The 23,515-nt window shown below is 46.5% G+C and overlaps 1 protein-coding gene across 1 annotated transcript in view; it reads left to right on the top strand.

The window, feature by feature from the left end:
• The window catches only part of LOC147733205 (uncharacterized), a 618,178-nt gene that overhangs the window by 309,900 nt on the left and 284,763 nt on the right, over positions 1-23,515 (top strand). The window contains exons 24-26 of the mRNA XM_086957739.1: positions 227-383; positions 2,975-3,103; positions 20,038-20,182. Of these exons, the coding sequence (XP_086813865.1) occupies positions 227-383; positions 2,975-3,103; positions 20,038-20,182 (431 nt within the window). The remainder of the gene's footprint in view (positions 1-226; positions 384-2,974; positions 3,104-20,037; positions 20,183-23,515) is intronic.

Genomic DNA, 23,515 nt, shown 5'->3' with positions numbered 1-23,515 from the left:
CTTAGAAGGCGGAATGATACACCATATCACCAAGGGCACGAAGTGAGAGGGTAAAAGTCCTCTGGGTGGAATCAAGGCTTGCTTTAAGGGTTATTCTATTCAATGTGTAGCAATACGTCTTGCAGGCTTCTGTTTGTCAAGTCAGATCCAGTAAATTAAGTTCTTTATTTTTGCATCTTCTTTGAGTTCTTCACTCACATTTCTGCTTCCCTCTTGCCGTCCCCAGGTTAGCCCTCTGCTCTTCTACGAAGCCTGTGTGAGTGACGCCTGTGCCTGCGACACCGGCGGAGACTGTGAATGCTTCTGTACTGCGGTTGCCGCCTATGCCCAGGCCTGCAATGAAGTTGGCATTTGTAGTCACTGGAGAAGCCCTACCGTATGCCGTGAGTATCGAGTCACAGTTAGGATGAACATAATAAAAAAGGCTCAAACGATGAATGGGGCACATGGTCAGGGACGTAGCTTAGTCAGTGAGATTCGGGGTGGGCGGGGGAGGGGGAGTGGGGAGGGGGTGAATCATAATTTCCCAAATAAAAAACTGTTTGCCGAAGGGTGGAAGGATGTCCAAGGTTTCAGATACACTGTTCCCGTGAGGAACAAGTTCAATACTTGCATTAGGTCGGCCTCTGTCTAAGTTTCTTTAAAAAAAAAATTTAAACTTTTAGTCAAACAAGGACTATGAAAAAACCCAACAAGGGCATAGAAGGCCCGAATCAGAGTCCTCATACCTAACTCTCAAGCCAAAAATGTATTTATTTGAGGGTTATCACACCCCACCTGAAGCAACGCCCCTTCGCATTATGCTGGGCAAGAGAGGGAGCAGGGAACTAAGAAATAAGGACTACAGAAAGTAAAGCATAGTACATATCAAACAACTTCAAAACTCTTAAACTTGAAAAGGGTAAAAGCTTAGAGACAAGGATAGAAGGGTAGGGACAGATTAACACATTATCATAATATACAGGGAAGGGAATCAGCATCTACCTGCTTCTACGCCGCACCTGTTCTCCTTTCTTAGCTAAAGCTGCACATGCTCTAACACCCCTACACAGTTCTCACAGTAGAGAAGCAGCAAATACAAATGATACACGAAGACTACATGATTCCGATCAAATATGTTCTGAAAGGTGCGCCATTCACTAAATGAAGGGGAACAGGGTGTCATGTAAAAAGGTGTACAGCTGTCTCCTGGAAAGCGGCATGGGGACTCATCCCTTCTCCTAAACCTCCATTTTTCTGTGTGATTTTTGATTCCAATAAAACAATATACTGTCCACATTTGTAAGACTTCACGCAACGCAGAGTAGGATCACAGTTGCTGCATTGTGTTGCAGGAAAGAGAAAACACAGAAAAAAAAACTGTAGGATGGACAACCCCATACCATGGCACAGAGGTCAGTCAGCCAGTGGGTGCAGCCTAGTGCTGGATTCTCTACTGGAAGCATACCCTTCCCATACAAATTCCTATAAGTAAACAAACACGGAAGGGTCTGACAAATTGGATATTTGCTGTGTACTGTAGCACACATGCATTGTTCACTTTCTGCAAGAACTCAAACATATTCCCTCTGGGTGGGTCATATTTCCAGTAGATGTTAGTTTCTGGTGGAAAGCTGGGTCTGGCTATGAAAGAGTGGATCGGGCTTTGTGTCAAAACCTATGGGTGTTACCTCTTATACTGCAGAGTAAAGGAACCGTAACTAACCCTGGGCGAAGTACTACGCTATGCTTGCGTAGTGTGCGAAGTTTGCGCTACTTCGCACTACGCGAATTGCACATAGGACAGTGCAAACACGGGTAGCGTATCAGTCATTTTTTGCTTTTATGCGGTCCTCAACGTCAAGTTGGCGACCGGGAGTGAGCAAAATGACATCCCGGCGAGACTTTTTCCTCATTTGCGAACAGCAACATCAAGTTGCCGATCGTGAGCGAGGAAAATAAACCTCCTGGCGTGATTCTCAACACGAGGAGGTCAGGTTTCTCATTGTGAGTGGTCGTGTATGATCGCGACCGCTCGCGATGAGAAACTACCAGTTCGTGTTGAGAAAGCTGCAGTTCGAGTAGAAATCTACTCGAACTGCAGAAAACGACTGGTTGTACTGTGCAAGATGCGGTTTGCACTGATTGCACAGTGCGGACAAGCATCCGGCACTGTGCAATCAGTGCGAACAGCATTTTGCACAGTGCACTATGCAGTCCGCGTAGCTCGCGTATTGCGAAGTGCACTTCGCGTAGGTACGCATAGCGCTACTACGCAAACTACCCCCATGGTTACCCTTAACACAAAGCAGCACAGAGCTCTTTTTAACCTAAGAAACGTGCACCTTTCCAGAGAAAAAAATCATCATTTCTTGGATTGTAAATCGCTGCCGCTTTGCATCCTGTTATCACGGTTGCAAAACTTGGGTAAATCTGGCCCATTGATACTAAAGTTCACCCTTCTGTAACTGACAACTGATAGTCCAGTGTTTACTCATTTAGGAGCAATTTGACATATAAGAAATGACAGGTCTGACAATCATGTGTCAAGTCTATGATTGAAAACAAGTGAAGTAGTAGGAAACTACCTTCTAAGGAAGCATACGCTTGCTTAGCTGTGTCTTCCTTGGAGCCTGTTGCTGTCACATTTCCTGAAGCTCTGCCAGTCTGGCATGGCAGACCATACTTTAAACTTAATTTAACATTCTTCAACAAGAACACACAGCTTTGATATTTTGACCTTCACGAAGGAAAGTTACCTTTAGTTGCGAATAATTATTTTGAGCAACTCTAAAGAGAATTGTTCACTAATGTTTCTTAAAGAACGTATTTCTCAGCTCCTACAGCAATGCAATCACGGCAACATATTCCTTCTGTATAAAGCTCTTCGTTTTACTCTTTCTACAGATAAGGGGAGAATTTCAATGCATCACGCTTTAATTAATGCAGTTCATAGCTTAAGTGTAACCTTTATTCTTTTCGCTCTTTCCCACAGCTCTGTTCTGTGATTACTATAACCCAGAGGGCGAATGTGAGTGGCACTACCTGCCCTGTGGAGCTCCCTGTATGAAGACATGCAGCAACCCCAGCGGGAAATGTATCCATGATTTGCCAGGATTGGAAGGTGAGAGGGAGGATGTTTGGGAGGGGAACAGTTCATATATTTCTTTATGGGCCTAAACAGCACTCAAGTTGCTAGTATTCCAGATTAATTTTAGGAACTCTGAAGGGTTGCTAAGAATCGAATAGACAAATGTGTGCTTTATAAGAACTGATTGTGATTTGGAAAAAAACATATTGCAGAGTCATCTTTTCTAATGGCTCCACAAAAGAATAATAAAAAGAGTAAGAGAGAATTTGCAAGTGTGAACATTTCTTAAACAAAACATACAATTACTAGCTGACTTGGTACCCCAAACATCCCTATCAATGGAGGTAAAAAAAGAGGAGAGGAGCTGGTTATTTAGACATATGTTGCCTATGAAGACTATAGTACATCAGAATCCTTTCTTCCAGTCAAGGAGGTCATGGAAGGCCAGAGGGATCTAGGGCAAAAGACACACAACTCAATTTTTCCTCACTCAACTTCTTTGAAAACTAAGAACAACTAGCAGAACCCGATTACTTAGCCAGGAACAGATGTTCTATGCTTCTCTTGTCCTTCATTGATATATATAGGAATTAGGCCATGAAGATATTTGCATCATACATGAGACCTTAAGTTATACTCTAGTAGTTACTCTGAACTAATGCACAGGTCAACAAACTAATTAACTTAGATCACCCTTTTGAAGCGCTCCCACCATCCAGAATGAAGTCCTGTAGGCCCATTAAAGCTGCTGGATCAAGTAGATGATGTGTACGGCATACAGCTTATTACAAAGGTTGACACAAGGGTGTGTAGGAGCCCCTTTGATTGTCGCCTGGTCACTTTTCAAGACCAGGTGTGAAATCTGTTCCTGAGAAATCCCTTTGAAAAAACACAATGCTCTGACGTTGACTCTCTTACTACTTCAGTGAGAGGGTGTTATTCCACTACACTCCAAGGTTCCACGTCAGTGGGTGATCATACTACCAACAAAGAAGTACATTTTAAATGTCTCATGAAGAATATTCACAAATTGCAATGTGCTACATAGAATAGCACTGGCTTTGATAGTATTTAGCTGCAGCCTGTTGTCCTAAGTGTACATCTGACCAAAGTAAATCATTGATACAAGGCCTGACCAAGGCATGGTTTGCCACAGGCTCTTATATGCATCTTTCCACTGTTTGCATTAAAATGACAACTCAGACCTAAGCATGACACCAGGTCAAAGAGAAGACCATATAAATAATTTGATGGGGTCAGGAAAACGGGGTCCTTTGAGAATCCTACACGTGATGATGTGAAACTTCTAATACCTCCTACTGTAGGGATTTCTATCAATCTTTCATAAACATGCATAACTTTTTTCTAGTTGCACATCATTACTGAAGTCTACTGAGGAATGTCGCGGCAGGTATCTGGGCAGCATGGTAGTGTCTACTTACATGGCTACATTCTTTGATCATCATACAGTTTACAGCAGCGAAACAGTAACCTGATTCCAGGCCGACATGCTGGTTTGTAATTTGACCTTTGATGTGCTTACAAGTACAGCTTTTAGTTAGGATGGTTTCATAGAAGATAGAAATACACCTTTGTTGCAGTCAGCTCTATTACGTCTGGGTTTGATTTAAATAAGTATTCAATTTTTTATTTAAATGTTAGGGAAGGCTTAGGACAGTCATAGTGGTATTTTTGATCTGGCCTGCCCAGAATAGATAAAGAGATACTGGGTTACCCAATTGACCCTTGTTGCTTTGGGCAATGAACAGTTCAGGGTAGAGGAAAGCTACAAGGGAGTTCGTTTATTTACTTATTTAGGTTGATTTACTGGCATAAGTCTATAGAGTTAGTTCTGAAAAATCTAACCCGACTGTATCCATAGGATAACAACACAATTTTTTTGATCAATGCAACATTCAATGACAAAAATAGAAAAAGAAGAAAGCACACGGAAAAATAAATATATTTGAAAAGATATTGTATTGAATCAATCACCAAATAAGTTCACGGGATATGGTAAACAGGCAAAAAATGTTATGGACAGATGTATACATGGTTCAACAGATCAGTACATAACAGTTCATCAACTCCTTTGTTTTGTTCAACCGTAACTAAGTCCATTCATGAACAGAGGTATAGTCTTTGCAAGATGAATTGCGTTGGAGATGATAATATGGTCTACCATATCACCATATCACCATCTTCAACGTAATTCATCTGATCTGTTGATCCAACTCTATAGACTGCAGCTATTAGTAAAATAAATCCTCCTCTCTCCTCAACTTAAAAATGTGAATCAATGTAATAAGTCCCTGAAAACTTTTTTATTTGTCGCCTACTAGTTATGTTCCCCCACATTTATCATTCCACTACTAGTTTCTGGTTCCTTTAGCTCCTTTGGTAATGCTCAAGCGCGGAGATATCCTTTCGAGGATTGACTTCCAGCGCTATATAAGAATATAAATAAATAAATAAATAAATAAATAAGATATTATTAATAATTTTATTCATTGGCATTTCAAATGATACAGCGATATGGTACACAATAACACTGACAATAACACTGAATCAATAGTCTGGGTTTACCATTTGTAGTCCACACGGCAGACAGGAGCAAGTGAACACCCACAATGGATGGGGTTATTGTCACATTTGCAGGAGGATTAGATGCTATAAGATAATAATACTCATTTAATAAACAAACTATAACCATGTCCATGCATGCCTAAGTCTTGTCACAGAATGAGTGAACAACATCATTTGCGGAGGAGAGGTGGGAGGGGGCAACAGGGGGGGCAAGGAAGAGCAATCCATTCTGCCTATGGCAGCACTAGGACCCCTGTCACGGTTTGGCTCATTTTCGCAGCAAGGACTTGGCCCAAAATCTGCCCCTCCTCAGATTCAACTGCAGTTCCAGTGGATTCAGATTTATCAGCCGCTTCCCTACAGAGTGGTTCAATAGGTCTGTGACAGACTCCTCTTGCTTCCTTACTCCTCAGTGCCTTTTCGTCAGCCCGTGACCAGCATGCAAATTCAGTCACCTACTTTCCCACACTAGACCTCGTGGTGATTTCCAGGCCATGTCCACTCATCACTCGGCTAGGGCCAAGTCCACAAATATGTTCCCCACCTTCTTGGGGCCCGGCCTATGGAAGAGGCCTAATAAACAAACTAAGGCATATTAGTGAGTGTCCTAGACAGGGTCTTAATGAGAAACAAAATGTCCTTCACCCTAGAATCCTGTGAGGTCTAGCAACCCCAAGTTATGAGACCAAGATCACCATCCATTTTTTCAGAGGGAGGGCAAGCTACAGATTCCTCACCACAGATAGTCTGTATCCTATATGGGGTAAGATACGTCCTGTGATGTATCCTGTGGAGTCATCAAAAGCCTTCGGGGGAAACCCTTTTATACAATTTGTAGTCTGGAGCAGTCACAATATCCCCAGGCCCCATATATTGCGATTGAGAGACATTTAACTCTGTAGAGGGTAATCATTTCCTTCTCTGGTCTGTGACCCTACTTCACTACGAAGGGAAACATTGCTTCAATGACACTATTGGCTTGTGGCGCCCTTAGTGACATCAGGGAGTTCCAATATGATTGCGATCCTCAGTGTGACAAAGGAAAAATATACCTGTCCAGTGACTAGTGATCCATGTCTCATCCTCCTCAGAAAAATATGACGGCGTAAGGGCTTTCAGCTTGAAATTCTGAAATCATAATCAATAATCAAGTAAAGACTATGGAGATCTGTTCAGATTCATCCAGACTGTTCCTGTCCAAACAACAGAAAATCTACAAAAGAACAACGCAATCCAGTGACCTTGTGTGAGAAATTGGGTTGCTGATTCTGGGGGTTGAAATCCTACTTAAGCATCAGCCACAAGACTTGTCGGGGTGAACCAGAGAAAGTCACAAAATTAACCTCTGCTTAACCCTCAGGTAGCTTGCCACAAAAGCAGTCAGAATTAACTTAGAAGATATGTGTAAAGTATTTATGCAGCACTTGAACAGTAATACATTAAAAACACAAGAAAAATCCCATATTTTAAAAAACAGGGACATTTAAATAAATTATTGGACACCAAAATGACAAAAATCCAATAAGTAAAACCAGAGTTCTATTTTTTTTTTTAAGTGAAAAATAGCATCTAACAGATCAAGGAGCCAATCGCTGACATCTAGTTGTGCAAGGCCGGGGCAAAGTTGAAAGTTATAGCCAACTGCAATGGACCGCGGTACTGATACACTTTAGAAGAAAAATTGTCTGAGGAGGTAAAGTTCAGCAGGGCAATACAGCTGGCGGTGTCTGAGGAAAAGACTTTCTAGTCAATAAGTTGATTGGGAATGCTGCTGTGAAGATTTCTTTTGAGCAGACTTAGTCTCAGGTGTAGCAGGACAGTCTTCTGAAGTACACCACAATCCACAACCAGCAGAGCAGTCCTCTGAGAATCCTTTGTCAGGTCCAGAAATGAACTGTACTGCAAGGTCTATCTCTTCCAATGGATAGCATTAGAGTTACCTTATTACACGTAATAAGCGGTAATTTCCAAATTAGAGCAGATAACCAGTTCATGTTTGTTTTCTTTGGCATTGCAATGAAAAATCCTAACTTATGGTATAGTTGGATTTTGGAAATGCCTCTTTTTAAAAGTTTGCATTTTCCTATCTTATGGTCTAATTTAGATATCAGTGGATGGGTTACGCCATCACAACGGGGACAGATATCCCATTCTCAGAAATATAAATGCCTTAAAATCCTGTGGTATTTTGATTTGGGTGGATGAGATGTTTGTTACCGTTGTGACAAAGTAACCCGTCGCTGATATCTAAATCAGACCCTTAGTCTCTCGGTGCCTTAAGCCTGCCTCTAGGTCACATAACTTGGTGTAGTTGACAGTCATGCTTTGCGTACACATCCTAGACAGCCAAACACAATAGAGAGCTTGATGTGCCGGGTGCGCTATCATTGGCAGGATGGGAGAGAGGGTCTGGGCACAGCCCTTTTTACACTTGAATAGGCTATGTCCTGCCTCCAAACAAAGGGCTGCATACCCAATATAGTCAGTCTGGGGCCAAGACAGGGAAGGCAGGATGCCTGGGAATTTCAAAGGGAATTTCTATAAGTTTCTCCCACCTTCCAGAGGAAGGGCACTAGGTTTAAATATTGAACCTCTGACACCAACTCTTCAGTACACTTCTGGACTTGTAGATACTCTGACAGAAATACGTATTACAATGCTGCTGAAATGACTGTCACTATTCTGGACTGCTGTACTGAAGAATTGCTGCTCTGAAGGACGGCTGCCTTGCTTTTCTTTTCTGTTGCCCTCTTGCCTGGGTGAAGAGTAGTTTGCCTGCAACTCTGAACCAAGGACCCCAGAGTGACACCAAGTGCTAGTTGGCTGGCCTCCTGATCTGAAGCCTCGGGGACATAACAGGCTTCGAACAATCTTGAACCCAGCCCCTGGACTCTACCATCTATGAGACCTGCCTTCCCAAGTGTTGCCATGCCAGCCCTGGGCCCTTTGAAGTCGGTCTGAATGTGGTTCTGCCGAGCAAAGCTGCAGTCCTCATTGTAAGAAGAAATTACATGAAGCCCCGCAAAGCCTTGCTGCACAGTTGCGTCCTCATTTGGAACCAACAATGAGCTGTGCAAGCCACGCAAAGCCTCATAGCTCACCTGTGAGCTGATCGGAACCAACTCAAACCAAAGCCCTGTCGAGCTACGCCTCCCGGCTCCCCAGAACTGACTCAAAGCCTTATCACAGCTTCATTGGAACCAACAATAGATGATGCAATGTCTCCCAAAGCAATGCCACACAGACGGCTCACCATGATTTAAAGTACTGTGTTTAGCCGACCTAGGTGGGTTGATGTAGCTGGCCACTCTCCATCGCAGTCGATCTGAGCTTGTGACTTTCTCTTGGTCTGGCATGATCAGATATCCACAGTTGGCGCTTTGTGTTTCTTGGAACTATTTTCACAAAAATCTTTAAAAGTGCATTTCTCCAGTTATTCTGCACTGATTTTTGTTGTTTTGGTCTTTTTTTATTTAATAGAAATAACTCTATTTTTCTAACTTTGTATGGGATTTTTTTTGTGTGGTGTTTTTCACTTTCTTACTGTTCGAAGTGTTGCGCAAATACCTAACACATTGCCCCTAAATTAAGCCTGACTGCTCTGTGCCAAGCTTCCAGAGTATGGAGCACAGGTTAATTTGGGATTTGCTGTCCCTGACATGGATTGTGGATGCTGCTTAACCAGGGCTCACACTCTAGTCAACTAGTAACCCAACTTCTTACATAAATACATTGATGAATGCAAAATAAAGAGTCTCCTCCCTAAATAAAGTGTCATGTATCTCTGACTGTACCAGGGAAATGGCCATAGCTCAGCAGTGTAAGTCTGGACTCTGTACTGCCCCTCAGATCTGTCCTAGAGTAGTGCTCATGACTCACAGCTGTCCATCCCACAGTATAGGTAGAACATTGCTAGTATTTCCTTTCCCTGCTGTGAAATCCATTGATTTATTTATTTAGGTATGTATTTCTGCATATTTATTTTGCGCAGACATTACCAAGGGTGATAGAGTGCCTTACAGTATAAATATTTTGTTACACGGTTGAAAATTACCAAATGCTAGCAAAAATAGTTACAAATGTCGAGAAAAACAAAATGGTAGATTATTACAGAAAAACATAAGGTACAAGAGGTATGTGCAGCAGTACATAAGTGCTTGATGAGACGGAAGTAGTGTAGATGTCTGCGCCAAAATTAATTTCAGTGTCTTAGCTAAAATATATTTGAAGGACAAGGGCATCAGTTGTTCATACACACAGTCAAGCTAGAGCAGCATATATATTTCACAACTCTGCAAGTAGAGTTGATACCTCTCGGTGCTTAATTTGAGCGGTGGTTGCCGGGGATTGGGGGGCACCAGCACTTATTTTTAGGGACCGGCACTTATTTTTCTGCTTCAGATGTTTTCTAGACACAGGAGAGGAAAAACAAAACATTTGGAAGGACGGGGGGTTGGGGGGTGGAAGAAAGAGAAAATAATTGTAACACCGGGACAAAGCAGGAACCTGCAGAAGTGAGATATACGTGCAGTGATTGTCCGGTAGGGGGTTAAAGACAGTTCGACACGCCGACGGGTAAATGCTCCTGCTGGGGGGCTTTTGAGCAGGGCTTTGGTCACCGGCAATCTTTCCTTTACAAATGAAGCACTGCACTCCCATGCTACAGCAGTGTCCGTATCTTTAACTTTGCTCTTTGGGATAATGGTTTGGAAATGCACCATTGCTTACCATCAAACCTTTGTGGGACTGTGTTTACAGGTCCCATTCTTCTGGCCCCTGACAGTCTCAGCAGCCAGCCTACACGAGCTGCAACAGTACTGGGCGTTAGATAAAACTGCCTCGAGGAAATGAAATGAAATGAAATGAAAAGTAAATTTATAAAAGCGCGATTGCTGCCCGGGGGCGTCCAAGCGCTAGGAACCAACAGAGATGGCGTGACAGAGTAGCTAGCTAAATTTACTGAGGGTGGTTAAACAGAAAAGTCTTTAGTTGTTTTCGGAATAAAGAAAGGTTGGGGTTAAATCTAAGATGAAGAGGGAGTGAATTCCAGGACTTGGCGGGGGGAAGAAAGAGAAAATAATTGTCACACCGGGACAAAGCAGGAACCTGCAAGAGTGAGATATACGTGCAGTGATTGTCCGGTAAGGGGTTAAAGACAGTTCGACACGCCAGGAGACAGAGGGGCTATATTTAGTCCGAACTGCAGCCATACACAGGTATTAAAGCCACACTACTGCGCTATTTCGTTTTCATTTGAAAATATGTTGAGAGTGGGTCCTAGAACTCCGAAGAATGGAAAGGGGCGACCATTCGGTCCCCCCGAACGTATGCCGGGGCGCGCCTTTTTCCCGCCCTAGAGTGGGCTGGCCTAGACACCGACGCGGCCGGCCACGCCCTCGGAGGCAGGCGGGGGCGGGTTCACGCCCACCCTGAAGACGGATAAAAGGAGCGGAAGCCAAGAAAGCATCCTCTTGTTCCTGTGCTCTGAAGCTGCACCTCCCCGCTGCACGTGAGCTCGAGACGGAACGAAGAGCAATTTTGAGCGTTGTAATCTCTCTTTTTGTCTTATAGATATCCCGTCTGAGAATGCCCAAGAAGGTCGGAAAGCGGGTCGGTACCGAGGAGATGCTCTGCATACTCATGAAGGAGATAGCCAATCTGAAGAGAAAGGTTGAGGCTAAGGACGGGGAAGGAGGACCGAAACGGCCTTTACAGGGAACAATCCCCGGTGGAAAAAGCAAGAGACCCAGAAGGGGAGCACTTGGGGGGGAGCCCCGGGTTCCCGAAGCCCTACGAGAGGAGCCAACCCCGGTGCCGAAAGAGGGGAATCCAATCCCTGTGGTGGTCACCCCTGCGAACAGGGAGGATATGCCCCCCGAGTTAGCGGCACAATTGGCAGCGTGGTTGGGGAACGATAGCGAGGGCGCCACGGCTGACGACGCCCGGGCAGTGATGAGGCAACTGCGGGAATCTAGGGAGGCTGCGAAGGCGCCATCTTCTGTTCCCCCACAGGTCCCGGCGGTTGGAAGTACAGCAGGCCCAAGTTCAGCGACAAGCGTGGGGTCTACTTCAGGTAAGCGGCCATTGCCGATTGCGGGGGAGGAGTCTGTACCTTCTCGAAAGGAGAAGATTGCCCAGCACGTCCCACAAGAAATCAAGGAATTGATTTGGGCGGATAAATATGTTAACATGTTTTCATTGCTTACCGACCATTACGAGATCGAGCATGTGAAGAGTCAAAAGGAGCTCATGCATCTGAGTGTTTGGCGCGCAAAAATGGCCGCCTTTAAGGTCGACGAGACCATTGGTACTTGGGGCAGAGCGTGGGGAATTTTTACTTCCATCATGGGGGAGCGCAGGCCTGAGTTGTTGACCGAGTTACCCATTTATCAGTCGCGTATTATGGAGTATTCTGTGGCATATGGGGGCAATCAGTGGTTCTGCTATGATAATCTGTTTAGAAAAGCTAAAGAACACAACCCGTTGTTGTCTTGGGATTGTTACGACTCTGTGTCTTGGCAAAAAATGGAGAGTACAGGGATGTTGAAGGTGCCATTAGTAGGGAGTAACGGGGGGGAATCCTCCCGCCAAAACTCTGGGACGCCCTTTCGGATGGGTGCAGGTAACGAGTACCACTCGAAGCCGAGTGGCAACACAGGTAAAAGGGGGATCTGTTGGAATTTTAACAGAAGCAAATGTACCAGGCCCCAGGGGTCATGCAAATTCAGACATGAGTGTAGGGGGTGCGGGCAGCCATCCCATCCTGAGTCCATGTGCAGAGCCAAAACGGGTGATAACGGTGGTAAGGGAGGCGCCAAACAGGTCTAATATAGTCCGAGGGGCGCCTTTACCTACCCCGATTGATACCATGGCAATGATTCCTTGGCTCAGCGAATACCCAGATCATGCTTCCGCTGGGGTGTTACGGAACGGGTTTTCATATGGTTTCCGCATCCCAGTGGGGGATTTTCAGGGGGTACCGGACTGTAAGAATCAAACGTCGGTCTTACAGCACACGGCGGTGGTGCAAGTAAAGATTGGGAAAGAGGTGACTCGAGGTCGTGTCGCCGGTCCATTCGATTTGCCACCAGTTGCTAATTTTGTGTGTTCTCCTCTAGGGGTGGTCCCCAAGAGGGACCCGGGTGAGTTTCGGCTGATACATAATTTGTCAGCCCCACGTGGTCTTTCCGTGAATGACGCGATAGACCCGGAAGTATGTTCGGTGCGGTACGCATCTTTCGATGAGGCCGTTGCCATGTTGAATCGCCTGGGGCCCGGGACGCTGATGGCCAAATCGGACATCGAGTCAGCGTTCCGGTTGCTCCCGGTACACCCAGACGATCAGCGTCTCCTTGGTTTTCAGTTTCAGGGTCGCTATTACATGGATAGATGTATGCCAATGGGATGCTCGATTTCATGTGCCTATTTCGAGAAATTCAGTTGTTTTCTGCAGTGGGTATTCACGAGGAAGACAGGTTTTCAACATGTTATGCACTATCTCGATGACTTTCTGTTTCTGGGGGCAGCTGGGGATTCTGAGTGTGGACAGGCTTTACATGAATTTTGTGTCCTAATGAATCAATTCGGTGTGCCATTGGCGCCAGGTAAGACGGTGGGTCCCTCGACCTTGATCGAGTTTCTGGGGATCGAGCTCGACTCGGTGGAAGGTTGTTTTCGATTACCTAAGGAAAAAGTGTTAAAATTCAGGTTATCCCTTGAGACATGTATTCGCGCAACGAAAGTGAACCTGCATCAATTGCAACAGGTGGTGGGACAGTTGAATTTTGCCCTAAGAGTAATGCCGATGGCGCGCCCCTTTTCCCGCTCGATTGCACAGTCCATGGTCGGCTTGAAGGAAGGACATCATCGTACGAGACTGTCGGCAGAGGTTCGCCAGGACATGCGCATTTGGATTGCATTCCTGGCGAATTTCAATGGTCGAATTGTCTGGAATAAACCAGCAGTGTCTTCCGAGGAGTTGGGTCTTTGGACAGACTCGGCGGGGAGTATGGGTTTTGGCGCCATATTGGGTACACAATGGTCGGCTCAAAAATGGCCGTCATGGTGGCAGGAGTGCGGGTTGACGAGTAACATTGCTTTTCTCGAACTGTTCCCTATTCTGGTGGCTTTGAAAACATGGCCAGAAGGGTTTAGGGATCACTCTGTGGTGTTCTGGTCTGATAACATGACCGTGGTTGAGTGTATCAATAGTCAGGCAGCACGTTGCAAATTGATTCTGAGGCTGCTCAAGGAAATTGTGTTGTTGTGCATGCAACTGAATGTACTGTTTAGGGCGCGACACGTGCCGGGGGTGATGAACCAAGCGGCTGATGCGCTCTCTCGTTTCCGTATGCAGGCCTTCTGGGGTTTTCTGCCCACAGCGGACCCGGTGGCGGCACCCTTTCCCGAAGCTCTCTGGTCTCTCGGTGCCCCGAACTACAAGACCTCGTGGGAGAAAGTTTAGCACCCAGGACGAGGAAGGCATATGAAGGGGCGTTCCGTTCCTATTGGGCCTTTTTGGGTACTGCCGGGGAGGAGCTTTGGGGTCTGGAAGAGTGTGTAGTGAGATTCCTGCTCTCTTTACGTCAGGCAGGCAAGTCAGTAGCTACGGCCCAGAGGCATCGGGCTGCCATTTCCTTCTTGGCGAGGGCTCATGGGATCCAGGACCCGACAGCGTCTTTCGTTGTGCAGAAAGCGCTACGTGGGTGGCAACGCCTTGAGGGTCGCAGAGTAGACGATAGGCACCCGATAGGTGTGGATAGGTTGGCCCTGTTATTATCCGTGCTACCTGTAACATGTTCATCCCAGTACGAAGCAGTGTTGTTCCGAGCCGCATTTGCATTAGCATTCCATGGGGCTATGCGGGTAAGCGAATTAGTGGCAAAGAACAAGCAGGATACGATGGGGGGACTGTGCCGGGAACACATTCAGGTCAGGGAGGAGACAATGACGGTCTCGTTTGTCAGGTCCAAATCCGATCAGGATGCAATCGGGGACTGCGTAATCATCCAGAGGATCCCCGGGTCTGCCATGTGCCCTGTTGGGTGCGTAGAGGAATATTTAGCGCGGAGGGTGGCAGCATGGGGGGGGACCTTGTTAAGACACGCTGACGCCACCCCACTGACGAGGCTTCAGTTTCAGTGGGTGCTTGCGATGTCGATTTCTGCCGCGGGCTTGAACCCCGGCGACTTTGGGACCCATTCCTTTCGGATAGGGGCTGCTACGGAGGCTACAGCCAGGGGTCTGAATGTTGAACAAGTAAAATGTGTGGGGCGTTGGTCCTCGAACTGTTATAAGAGGTATGTGCGGTTGCACATGTTGTGAAGCTGTAATGATGTACTCACGCTTCTTGTTTTTGTTTGGTTTTCAGTTGCGCAAGCCTACGAGGCGGGGCGGACTGTCCAGTCGACCCGACACCGGGGGGCCAGCGGTCAGACATTACCGGCTGTGAAAAAGGAGGTGTGGGTCGTGGGCCACTCATACGTGAGGCGTGCCGCGGACGTATTCAAAGCAGGTGACATGATTCACGTGGCTGGGGAATACGGTTACAGTGTGTCCTTCTACGGAAAGGGCGGGCTCTGTATTGACCAGTTTCGATCATTTTTCGAGGGTTTGTTAGGGCGGACGAGGTCACCGCCGTCTATAGTCATAGTACATCTTGGGGGCAATGATTTGGTGACCACTGGTAGACGACTTCTTCTTGAGGCGATGCTTTCCACGGTAAGTTGGTTGGCGAGAAGAGTTCCAGGGTGCACAATTGCATGGTCCCATATGATCCCACGGAAAGTGTGGCGGGGGGCTATTTCTGTTTCTGCTCTGAATCATTCAGTAAGGAAAATTAATAATAAAGTGAGTAGACTGTTCCGTTCAAGTACACTGCATTCTATTTCGCATGGTTGTATTAAAGGGGACAGTATGTATTCGGGGGATGGTGTTCATTTGTCCCGGATGGGGAACGAGTTACTCATAGGAGACCTGATAGTCTGGCTAAAGACTTTATGACATGACCTTTAGGCAGGAGTGTTGTGGGGGGTCCGGATAGCCGGTCAACTATCCGGCCTGTGGCGGTAAGGTCATGATCGGTGAGCAGTAATTCGAAGATCCCTATGAGGGGGCGTCACCCATTACGGATGGGAGCGCGCGGGGGAGGTGGCCAATTGGCCCCTCAACGGGGAGGCGGTCCTGTCTAAGGAGAGGCCGCCGGAAGGAAAGGAAAGGTGGTCAAGGCCCCTTCCTGGATAGGAGGGGCTACGGCCCCTCCTGGGGAATTTCCCGGGGCCAGGACATCTGCGACGGCAGATGGGTAAGTTGTGTGGGGTGCGGGAGGGGGTTTACGCTACCTTTTTAGACACCTCACACGAGTCCTCGAACGACCGTTAAATGGCGTCGAGTTTATTGGGGCCCCCGTCAAGTACAAAGGGAAATTGGTAGATGCACTTGAGGTACGCCTCTGTGCGGTCGCTCCTCTCACAAGTGAGGGGGGTATTTCTGGTTTAGGGATCTGACACCGGTTACGACCTTGCCGTTGGCCCCTAACGTTAGGATGTACAATTTCAACTCGAATGTTTTGTAGGATGTTAGTTCGGCTAGGACAACCTTTGTATTAGAGATCTGTTAAGGTTAGCCAAACATCGTAATGTGGAAATGAAATTGTACATTATATGAAACTGTTATTTTAATGTTTTCTTTTGTTTCATATTTTAATAAATACGGCCGGGAAGGGTGACTCCCTTCCCGCCTTCCAAAAGTTCAAGAACTGTTTCCGGTTTCCCAATTCTTGGGGATTGTGTTGAGAGGGGGTGGCGGGTATCTCAGCCATATGGAAAGGGGCAACCATTCGGTCCCCCCGAACGTATGGTGGAGTACCACGATCCCCCCGGGAAGCCATCTTGGGCGGGAGGCGAGTCTCGGCTGGTATGCCCGAAGCGGCGTAGCCGGGGCGCGCCTTTTTCCCGCCCTAGAGTGGGCTGGCCTAGACACCGACGCGGCCGGCCACGCCCTCGGAGGCAGGCGGGGGCGGGTTCACGCCCACCCTGAAGACGGATAAAAGGAGCGGAAGCCAAGAAAGCATCCTCTTGTTCCTGTGCTCTGAAGCTGCACCTCCCCGCTGCACGTGAGCTCGAGACGGAACGAAGAGCAATTTTGACCCACCCACCAGCCCCTGAGGACAGCGATTCGTTGTGAATACAGTTGATATAGTATCTTTTTTGTTTTCTCTGTTTTCTTACAGGTTGTGATGATTGTCGTGAAATTTCTTAAAGATGCAATAAAGATTGGTTATTTTCAGTATGTTTTGCAAATAAAGTAATTTTGAACAAGGATTGGTTAGTATTTACGCTTGATAATAAATGATGTTTTGCTTTGTAATCTTAGTAACTTAGGTAGAATTGTCGTATTTATTTTGGTCGGGCGGTAAGGTCATGATCGGTGAGCAGTAATTCGAAGATCCCTATGAGGGGGCGTCACCCATTACGGATGGGAGCGCGCGGGGGAGGTGGCCAATTGGCCCCTCAACGGGGAGGCGGTCCTGTCTAAGGAGAGGCCGCCGGAAGGAAAGGAAAGGTGGTCAAGGCCCCTTCCTGGATAGGAGGGGCTACGGCCCCTCCTGGGGAATTTCCCGGGGCCAGGACATCTGCGACGGCAGATGGGTAAGTTGTGTGGGGTGCGGGAGGGGGTTTACGCTACCTTTTTAGACACCTCACACGAGTCCTCGAACGACCGTTAAATGGCGTCGAGTTTATTGGGGCCCCCGTCAAGTACAAAGGGAAATTGGTAGATGCACTTGAGGTACGCCTCTGTGCGGTCGCTCCTCTCACAAGTGAGGGGGGTATTTCTGGTTTAGGGATCTGACACCGGTTACGACCTTGCCGTTGGCCCTTAACGTTAGGATGTACAATTTCAACTCGAATGTTTTGTAGGATGTTAGTTCGGCTAGGAGAACCTTTGTATTAGAGATCTGTTAAGGTTAGCCAAACATCGTAATGTGGAAATGAAATTGTACATTATATGAAACTGTTATTTTAATGTTTTCTTTTGTTTCATATTTTAATAAATACGGCCGGGAAGGGTGACTCCCTTCCCGCCTTCCAAAAGTTCAAGAACTGTTTCCGGTTTCCCAATTCTTGGGGATTGTGTTGAGAGGGGGTGGCGGGTATCTCAGCCATAGTGCGTGAGCAAGATGCTATTCATCCACATCAGCCCCCCACTCCTTTCCTCTGCCCTCCTGCGATGCCGTTCTCCAGCTTCTGCTACTGGAGAGGAATAGGATGAACATTGCACACAGGATATATGAGATGTATTCAGAAGGGTAAGTGAGCTTATTGACAGGGTTGTGTATAGCAGTTTGAACTTGCAGGGTCATAGCGAGAAGCAAGATACCTAGACCCTGGTGATCATCAGCAGCCCTCTTTAGTGTAGCAGTCCTCTGACTGAGAAGCTTCGAGAGTGTTTTGGCCTCTTGTGAATCTGAGCTGAGGATTATATGTGAGGCGAATGAACCCACTATATACAATAAAAAATTACAGAAATTAAAAAAAAGAAATGAACCCTACTGCTGTGACTTTCTGTAGCCCTACTTCAAAAGGATGCCTGTCTCTTCTTTCGCTATCCCTTTTCTCTGTTTGTATTTTTACCTCAGTGACTGCCATGCTCTCTTCCAATGCCCTTGCTATACCTGCTCTTGAATGTACAATTTTGAGGGGGCATTTACAGCTGCTGTCTGTGACTTATTTATGAAGTGTGTTGGTGAGTGGGTGTGGGGGCAAGGAGTGCAAGACTACGCAGCTGCTAACTGAGCTGCACCTGTCATTGGAAGGAGAAGCAAACACAAGCAGCTGTTTCCAAGAGAGCATTCTTCTTTTATTTTGCAACAGTAATTGATGTGACTGGCGTGCGAGGGCCATCGTGGTATGATCACACTGTGCTAGCATATCACTCCCATTCACCTATGCGATTTCAAAAGCATACACAGTGTGTACATGAAACGGTAGTCTCAATGTTTGTTCCTGTTATTGGCTTATCAAGCATTGCTTAGTTGCAACGCATGAATGGTGAAGTCTTGACCATTCAACATTTGATTACATGCCACGGGGCATATTACCAAGCAATAGCGATAATTATCGCTATTGCTTGGTTAGAGACAAAACTTTACCGCAGAGCTGCGGCGATTTTTATCGCAAATAAACCTTAGTATTACCAAGGTTTATCACAAATGCGATAAAAATCGGCCGCAATGCATGAATATCGCTGAAAAGTCAGCGATATTCATGCATTACCGAGCTAATGCTCTTAGCCATGTTATCCACCTCCCATTGGATGACATGGCTAAGAACTGCTCAGGGCAGGTGTTAGCTTTTGGAGATATTCCCGCTTAGCGCGAATATCTCCAAAAGTTGGTAATAGGAGATAGCGATGTTAGCGACTGTTTCCAGTCGCTAACATCTTGGCACGCCCACTTTGCATGTCATTAGTGATAAATATCACTGACATGCAAAGTGGGGCCCAGGATGGTCGCTATCTCCTACTAGCTGTCGCTAACTGGTGTTAGCAACAGCTAGGTAATAGGGAGATCATTTTATCTCCGCTTTCTTGGCTTTTAAAGCCAAAGAAGCGGAGATAAACCCCCTTGATAATATGCCCCCACATTTCTTATTTGGCAGAATATCTAACTCAGCATCAGCAAGCATAGGCAAGATAGCCCAATACATGCCTCCAGGGTCGGAGTGAGAACAAAAAAATGACAGGGCACCATATTAGAAGTGTTCTCCATATGCAAATCCACTGGCTAAAGAAGTGGCCACATTTGTAAATCGGGGATGTTTTAAAATTGTAAATAAACGCTGTATAGGCGGTACTGCGGTCAATATGTATGTTAACCCTTTCGTTGTGCCCGTCGGCCAACGGCCGTCGCGAGCACTACCTCCGTAGTGCTGCGCACATCCGTTGGCTACCTCGGCCCTGCCCATTCAATGGAACGCCCCGCACCGCGGCGGAATTGCGCCACGGTTAATTTGTTAATATGAGGGAAATCAACAGTAAAACCGGCTCACCAGAACAAAAAACAGGCCCACAAGCAGTGACAAAACAGCCCATCTGGCACTGCATTGCCCTGTCGGCCAGTCTTGATATTCCTTTCTGCACAGCCGCATGCAACACATCACTCCTTTGGTTGATCATGAACACCTGAGGAATGAAGATAATATCAAAACGTGTCCTCAACTTGTCCTTTGTACTCCGATTTCCTCCAAACCTAACAACCTGATTTTCAGTTAGTGTGGCCTCAGGTGCATCAGTAATGCTTTAATAAAATCTGTATGTTTGGGTTTCGATTTAGCAGGAAGTCTAAGGGGAATGACTTTTTGACTCCTTCTGTTTTACTTTAGGCTGTTATCCCAGATGCCCACCAGAGCAGCCATTCTTCAATGAAGTCGACATGAAGTGTATGTCTAAGTGCGGCTGCTTTGACGATGAAGACAAATTCCATGATCTCGGAGAAAAGTTCTGGCCGCGGGAGCATTGTCAAACCTGGTAATAATGTAGTTAAAACTTTTTTCAGGTTGAAATCTTGTACTGTTAGGAGGTTCTTATATTTGTCTGCTTCTTTTTGCCACCTTCATGCTGGTTAAAGGGTGGAGACGGTGTATTAAAGTGGGCATACCATTTTTACACGTTTTAAGCAAGTCGAAATTAAGCCCTCGGCTAGGGGTTTTGTAAAAAGTGTGCTTTTGATTTGTGTTTAGGAGTGGTCATCTTCCTCCCTTTGCCCTCTGGCTTGTGTTTACTGGAGTCCAATATCAGTGGTGCAGCCACTGGTGTATGCCTGCATAACGGCTCTATAGAATCCTGTCAGTTTAAGTTTTTCTTCACTCAAAAGTATCAGCTTTGCAAGACCCCTGTCCCTTTCTAATAACCACAGGGTTTAAACCTTGGAAGTACTGCAACCATCGAATGTCAGTAACAAACACCTGCAATGCTGTCTCCGGTGCCTTGGCTTCAGGCACAACTCTACTCATGACACAAAAAGTCTCCAGGTCTCGGTTACCCCTGAAGTTCCACTGTTGAGAGTCATGTTACTCCAAGCCATGGAGTTGTTCCCCCCAATCAGCAGGTCAACTCCGTCTCGTCATCCTGCTTCAACACCCTCCACATGCTCCGCAAGATCTACAGGTGGATCCCCACCAAAACAAGAAGAATGGGCACCCAGGCCCTCGTCAGCAGCAGGTTGGACTCCATATGTCTATCTTGCTGCTATGGGAAGATATGCAGGTAAATATGATACACTGCATTTCCCATGTCAGCGTATAGGCAAGATAGCCTTTCAATAGTGAAAAAAAAAATTGGCAGTATTTTACTATCAGAACATGTTATACACACTAGTACATTTCCTACCTTTCACATACACTGCACCCTGCCCAGGGGCGTACCTTGGGCCTACCATAAGGGTGTCCAAATGTGTAAGAAAAGGGAAGGGTCAGGCCTGGTCAGTGGGTACACTGGCCAGGGCAACATGGCAGTCCACAGACTGCACACTGGCACTGCCGTGGCAGGCCTGAGACACCATATTAGGGCTACTCAGGTGGGTGGCACAATCAGTGCTGCAGGCCCACTAGTAGCATTTGAATTAATAGCCCTGGCACACTCGTTGCCCTTTACTAGGGACCTTACAGGTAAAACAAATATGCCAATCATGGATAACCAATCACAGTAATAATGTAACCAGGGAGCACTTGCACTTTGGCACTGATCAACAGTGGCAAAGTGCCCAAAGCTGCTAAACCAGCAAAAACAAAATCCAGCACAGTGTCAAAAATACAGGAGGTAGAGGCAAAAAGTCAAGGGAAACCACGCCAAGGATGCCAGGTCTAACACACGGTTATACCTTACACTCCCTTCCTGTCAAAGTGTTGGATATGCCACCCACACCGAAAACCTGAAGTATGACGGAAACTGAATCAGCGTGCTAAACAGATTACTGAATAATGTTTAGCTATTTTAAGTGGTGAGTCACTACTTCTATGTATCTGCTGTCTGGGTGAGAGGCATTTGCAGGCAAGGGTCTATGCAGACCCACAATTCAGGGGCTCCATTTCAAACCAAGGCCTCAGAATATCCGTGAGATATGAGAACAGCGAGTCCCACACCACATTCTGTAGGGGGAAGGCATCATTTTGCTTTATGACACTGCATTCAGATTGTCTGTTGAGCATACAGTAGTTATGGCAAGGCACTCTTGTGCATAGCATAAATTCATTTCACCTGTCAGGTCTGTAGCAGCGGCTTTATGGGTTTTTCCAGGCACATAGTAGGTCTCCCGCGGCACTGGTGTTCTTAGGTACAAATAACACATTTTTACAGTAGTATTTGTGGCTGTAGTAATGTTTGGCTTTGGGAAGGCAGGATTATGGTGGCATGCTGAAAAAGCTGTTCTGTAAAGCAAGCCAGTTATGAGGTGGGGCAGTTAAAAAGGAGGAGGTGAATTCACAGAGGATGAAATTTGGAAGCAGAAGAAAAAGTCTAGGAAGTGAAAGAGGTACTCTGCTTCCCTGCTTCTGTACAAATCTTCGGACAAGACGAGGGAGCCCCGCACCTCTTCACTTCTCTGATTTTCCCAGAGTAGATGCTACCCACACCCAGCCACGTGAGAGCTATGAGGCCTTGCACCTTTTTTTTGGATGGCCTGAGCTCTCTGGAGCACCTTTGGGCCCCATGGGTTCGAGAGTGGCCCCTACTGGATTCTAACTGGCGGGTATGCCCTCGGCACCAGTCGGGCCGCAAGGATCCGGTGCTGGGTACAGTAAGGTAATGCCAGTAAGACTAAGACCTTCTCTGGCACCCACTCCCATGCCAATGCCCCCAGAAGCATTGATGTGTATCAATGATGTCATGTCCATCATCCTCAACCCAATACAGAGCAGGACCGGCGTCGCGAGAAGCTGGTTCTGGCACCATCTGGAGCCATGCTCTTTGGTTTGGAGCCAAGGCTTTTGTCTGTGACAGGGCTAAGGCGACCCTGATGAATATTGCCATCATTGGATGATACAGAGAACACCTGATATGAGGATTTGGCATATCCGAGTGAGTTAGACATCTCACCTGACACTGACTGGACTCCCTTCCTACTGTGGCTACGTAGGAGGGGGCCTCTTTTTCTTTGGTGTTGCGTTGGGCGACTGAGAGCTTGGACCTACTGTTGCACTCTGTAGCAGTCAAGACGTACGTGTTGACAGAGGTGGTTCAACTGGGTACCACCCCCTCTGAATTCTTGCTCCCCTTTAATGAAGTCCTCACCGATGTCCTCTTTGAGATCTAGCCCAAGCCTTGTCCAGGGGCTGCTGTGCATAGGATGATTGCCTGCTGCCACCGCCCTGCAACAGGAGACCCCAGTTTCCTTACTCAGCACTCCAATTCCAAGAGCTTGGTGGTCCAGGCCTCCACTTCCAGAACTAACGTGCATTCCCTTTCACTCAACCGAATAGGGAACCAAGAGGCTGGAAACCTTTTGCAAGAGAAAGTTTTCTTCCACCAGCCTAGCACTCGATGAACACAACGTGCCTCTTGGGCCATTACTCCCACGTGATCTGGGGCTCAGTTGCTCCAAAAACTGCTAAAAATCACTTAATCTCCCCATGCCTCACAACATTAATCTGACCTTGTGTAATGTAACTGGCTCTCATGTAAGGCACTGCAATGCCTCTGTGCTGACATTATGTAAAAGAAAACTACATGTATTTAGGGAAAGTGAATCTTTTTAAATTTTTACACCTACATACTAGCATAATCTCCTTTGTTGTAACATACAAGTAATGCTAGCAGCAAGTAAAACAAACAAGCATTGGCAAAGCCAATAAGACTCGCCAATGC

The sequence above is a fragment of the Lissotriton vulgaris genome, chromosome 2_1, assembly GCF_964263255.1.
Source record: "Lissotriton vulgaris chromosome 2_1, aLisVul1.2, whole genome shotgun sequence".
Taxonomy (NCBI): Eukaryota; Metazoa; Chordata; class Amphibia; order Caudata; family Salamandridae; genus Lissotriton; species Lissotriton vulgaris.
The sequence above is the reverse complement of the archived record's forward strand: the minus strand, read 5'-3'. Positions and strand labels throughout refer to the sequence as shown.